The sequence below is a fragment of the Littorina saxatilis genome, linkage group LG4 (genome assembly GCF_037325665.1).
Source record: "Littorina saxatilis isolate snail1 linkage group LG4, US_GU_Lsax_2.0, whole genome shotgun sequence".
NCBI classification, from domain to species: domain Eukaryota; kingdom Metazoa; phylum Mollusca; class Gastropoda; order Littorinimorpha; family Littorinidae; genus Littorina; species Littorina saxatilis.
The window spans coordinates 370,332-375,331 of record NC_090248.1 but is presented as its reverse complement, the minus strand read 5'-3'; the positions used below and the strand labels follow the sequence as shown (position 1 = coordinate 375,331).

Sequence of the window (5,000 nt, the reverse complement as noted above, 5' to 3'; positions counted from 1 at the left end):
GGAAGTGAGAGTTGTGAAAGATGCTTTAAAAAGAAAATAATCGTTCTTTGTTGTTGTTGACGTTATTAGTATTGATCTTGTTGTTGACGTTATTAGTATTGATCTTGTTGTTGACGTTATTAGTATTGATCTTGTTGTTGACGTTATTAGTATTGATCTTGTTGTTGACGTTATTAGTATTGATCTTGTTGTTGACGTTATTAGTATTGATCTTGTTGTTGACGTTATTAGTATTGATCTTGTTCTTGTCGTTGTCGATGTTATCGTAAGAAAGAGTTGTATGGTTAGTTAGTGAGTTGTGTGTGTATTTATGTTGATCTAAGTATATTTGATTTTTGTAAGAAACGTTCTTAATCTACTGTTCGTGTCAACTTGTGTTTTGTAGTTTGAAAGAGCAAGAGTCGTGGATGACAGACTGCGTGCGTGTTTTATGCATGTGTGCGTGACAGTACGAAGTAGCCTAAGTGCTATTGATTTTTCCGAAGGTACTGCATCTGCAAATCTTTGAGGCGTTATTACTTTCGACAACAGCAAAAAGGCAGAGCACACACGTTTTTATATTTAGTCAAGTTTTGACTAAATATTTTAACATCGAGGGGGAATCGAAACGAGGGTCGTGGTGTATGTGCGTGTGTGCGTGCGTGTGTGCGTGTGTGTGTGTGTGTGTGTGTAGAGCGATTCAGACTAAACTACTGGACCGATCTTTATTAAATTTGACATGAGAGTTCCTGGGTATGAAATCCCCGAACGTTTTTTTCGAAATCAATTTAAAAACACTTTCATCTTATTCCTTGTCGGTTCCTGATTCCAAAAATATATAGATATGATATGTTTGGATTAAAAACACGCTCAGAAAGTTAAAACGAAGAGAGGTACAGAAAAGCGTGCTATCCTTCTCAGCGCAACGAATACCCCGCTCTTCTTGTCAATTCCACGGGCACTGCCTTTGCCACGGGCGGTGGAGTGACGATGCTACGAGTATACGGTCTTGCTGCGTTGCGTTGCGTTCAGTTTCATTCTGTGAGTTCGACAGCTACTTGACTAAATATTGTATTTTCGCCTTACGCGACTTGTTTTTCTTGAGAGAGTACGGGAGTTGCTACGATAACCAGTCGCGTCTGAGACAGCGAAAGCTTTGACCCAGTTTCAACACTGGCTGAGATTTTTTTTAAGGAGGAAAAAAAGGTCTGTACTCAAGTGTGTGGGGCGATCGAGGTCGATATCTTCTGTGGTGCACGCACGGACGTTTCTCGCCCAGTTAACGCTCAGTTTGATATTGTAATGATAGCCCCACCGGACCCCCCCCCCCCCCCCCCCCCGACCCCCTTCACACAGTCACGCCACGAGGACAGTAGTTAGTAATGCTAATTTATTCATGAGTTACGCACCATATCACAGTCGTCCATCAAGCATCCGTCATACACAGCCATCATCGCGATGAGATGTCAACCACGCCTTTAAAGATAATCTCTGATCGACGATCTAGCTTTGTCAAAGATGGCATCAGATAATGACAGCATTATCTTGGTCAGATAGAAGGGGTTGGCGGTGTCAGGTATTTCAGATGACATCAGATAATGACAGCAGCATCTTGGTCAGATAGAAGGGGTTGGCGGTGTCAGGTATTTCAGATGACATCAGATAATGACAGCAGCATCTTGGTCAGATAGAAGGGGTTAGCGGTGTCAGGTATTTCAGATGACATCAGATAATGACAGCAGCATCTTGGTCAGATAGGAGGGGTTGGCGGTGTCAGGTATTTCAGATGACATCAGATAATGACAGCAGCATCTTGGTCAGATAGAAGGGGTTGGCGGTGTCAGGTATTTCAGATGACATCAGATAATGACAGCAGCATCTTGGTCAGATAGAAGGGGTTGGCGGTGTCAGGTATTTCAGATGACATCAGATAATGACAGCAGCATCTTGGTCAGATAGGAGGGGTTGGCGGTGTCAGGTATTTCAGATGACATCAGATAATGACAGCAGCATCTTGGTCAGATAGAAGGGGTTGGCGGTGTCAGGTATTTCAGATGACATCAGATAATGACAGCAGCATCTTGGTCAGATAGAAGGGGTTGGCGGTGTCAGGTATTTCAGATGACATCAGATAATGACAGCAGCATCTTGGTCAGATAGGAGGGGTTGGCGGTGTCAGGTATTTCAGATGACATCAGATAATGACAGCAGCATCTTGGTCAGATAGAAGGGGTTGGCGGTGTCAGGTATTTCAGATGACATCAGATAATGACAGCAGCATCTTGGTCAGATAGAAGGGGTTGGCGGTGTCAGGTATTTCAGATGACATCAGATAATGACAGCAGCATCTTGGTCAGATAGAAGGGGTTGGCGGTGTCAGGTATTTCAGATGACATCAGATAATGACAGCAGCATCTTGGTCAGATAGGAGGGGTTGGCGGTGTCAGGTATTTCAGATGACATCAGATAATGACAGCAGCATCTTGGTCAGATAGAAGGGGTTGGCGGTGTCAGGTATTTCAGATGACATCAGATAATGACAGCAGCATCTTGGTCAGATAGAAGGGGTTGGCGGTGTCAGGTATTTCAGATGACATCAGATAATGACAGCATTATCTTGGTCAGATAGAAGGGGTTGGCGGTGTCAGGTATTTCAGATGACATCAGATAATGACAGCAGCATCTTGGTCAGATAGGAGGGGTTGGCGGTGTCAGGTATTTCAGATGACATCAGATAATGACAGCAGCATCTTGGTCAGATAGAAGGGGTTGGCGGTGTCAGGTATTTCAGATGACATCAGATAATGACAGCAGCATCTTGGTCAGATAGAAGGGGTTGGCGGTGTCAGGTATTTCAGATGACATCAGATAATGACAGCAGCATCTTGGTCAGATAGAAGGGGTTGGCGGTGTCAGGTATTTCAGATGACATCAGATAATGACAGCAGCATCTTGGTCAGATAGAAGGGGTTGGCGGTGTCAGGTATTTCAGATGACATCAGATAATGACAGCAGCATCTTGGTCAGATAGAAGGGGTTAGCGGTGTCAGGTATTTCAGATGGCATCAGATAATGACAGCAGCATCTTGGTCAGATAGAAGGGGTTGGCGGTGTCAGGTATTTCAGATGACATCAGATAATGACAGCAGCATCTTGGTCAGATAGAAGGGGTTGGCGGTGTCAGGTATTTCAGATGACATCAGATAATGACAGCAGCATCTAGGTCAGATAGGAGGGGTTGGCGGTGTCAGGTATTTCAGATGACGACATCAGATAATGACAGCAGCATCTTGGTCAGATAGAAGGGGTTGGCGGTGTCAGGTATTTCAGATGACATCAGATAATGACAGCAGCATCTTGGTCAGATAGAAGGGGTTGGCGGTGTCAGGTATTTCAGATGACATCAGATAATGACAGCAGCATCTTGGTCAGATAGAAGGGGTTAGCGGTGTCAGGTATTTCAGACGACATCAGATAATGACAGCAGCATCTTGGTCAGATAGAAGGGGTTGGCGGTGTCAGGTATTTCAGATGACGACATCAGATAATGACAGCAGCATCTTGGTCAGATAGAAGGGGTTGGCGGTGTCAGGTATTTCAGATGACATCAGATAATGACAGCAGCATCTTGGTCAGATAGAAGGGGTTGGCGGTGTCAGGTATTTCAGATGACGACATCAGATAATGACAGCAGCATCTTGGTCAGATAGAAGGGGTTGGCGGTGTCAGGTATTTCAGATGACATCAGATAATGACAGCAGCATCTTGGTCAGATAGAAGGGGTTAGCGGTGTCAGGTATTTCAGACGACATCAGATAATGACAGCAGCATCTTGGTCAGATAGAAGGGGTTGGCGGTGTCAGGTATTTCAGATGACATCAGATAATGACAGCAGCATCTTGGTCAGATAGAAGGGGTTGGCGGTGTCAGGTATTTCAGATGACGACATCAGATAATGACAGCAGCATCTTGGTCAGATAGAAGGGGTTGGCGGTGTCAGGTATTTCGGATGACATCAGATAATGACAGCAGCATCTTGGTCAGATAGAAGGGGTTGGCGGTGTCAGGTATTTCGGATGACATCAGATAATGACAACATCATCTTGGTCAGATAGGAGGGGTTGGCGGTGTCAGGTATTTCAGATGACATCAGATCATGACAGCAGCATCTTGGTCAGATAGGAGGGGTTGGCGGTGTCAGGTATTTCAGATGACATCAGATAATGACAGCAGCATCTTGGTCAGATAGAAGGGGTTGGCGGTGTCAGGTATTTCAGATGACATCAGATAATGACAGCAGCATTTTGGTCAGATAGGAGGGGTTGGCGGTGTCAGGTATTTTTAGATGACATCAGATAATGACAGCAGCATCTTGGTCAGATAGAAGGGGTTGGCGGTGTCAGGTATTTCAGATGACCAGGGACAGTTGCGTCAGAAAATCTTCAAGCTTCCGAGGTCTTTAGTGATCTCACTGCAGTCTACGATAGGGTTACTGTCAGAAAAAACGAAAGAAAAACATACAAATAAAAAAAAAAAAACAACTAAACATCAGCTGTCTCGTAGCTATTTCAATCGAATGTAAGTTTCATCTCAGTCTCAATATCTATTTAATTTTCACGGTTTCTCTATCTCTGTCTTCGTCGCGATATAACCTTCGTGGTTGAAAACGACGTAAAACACCAAATAAAGAAAGAAAGAAAGAAAGTATCTCTGTCTTCCTGTCTATATCTGTCGTCCTGTCTATCTCTGTCTATCTCTGTCTTCCTGTCTATCTCTGTCTTCCTGTCTATATCCGTCTTCCTGTCTATATCTGTCTTCCTGTCTATCTCTGTCTATCTCTGTCTTCCTGTCTATCTCTGTCTTCCTGTCTATCTCTATCTTCCTGTCTATATCTGTCTTCCTGTCTATATATGTCTTCCTGTCTATCTCTGTCTTCCTGTCTATCTCTGTCTTCCTGTCTATCTCTGTCTTCCTGTCTATATCTGTCTTCCTGTCTATCTCTGTCTTCCTGTCTATCTCTG

General features: G+C 44.1%; 1 protein-coding gene across 1 annotated transcript in view; it reads right to left on the bottom strand.

Annotated features, from left to right (window-relative positions):
* Positions 1–4,100: 4,100 nt before the first annotated feature.
* Positions 4,101–5,000, bottom strand: part of LOC138963732 (chorion peroxidase-like) — a 42,517-nt gene continuing 41,617 nt past the window's right edge. The window contains exon 14 of the mRNA XM_070335582.1: positions 4,101–4,471. Coding sequence (XP_070191683.1) covers positions 4,411–4,471 — 61 coding nt within the window. The 3' untranslated portion in view covers positions 4,101–4,410. The remainder of the gene's footprint in view (positions 4,472–5,000) is intronic.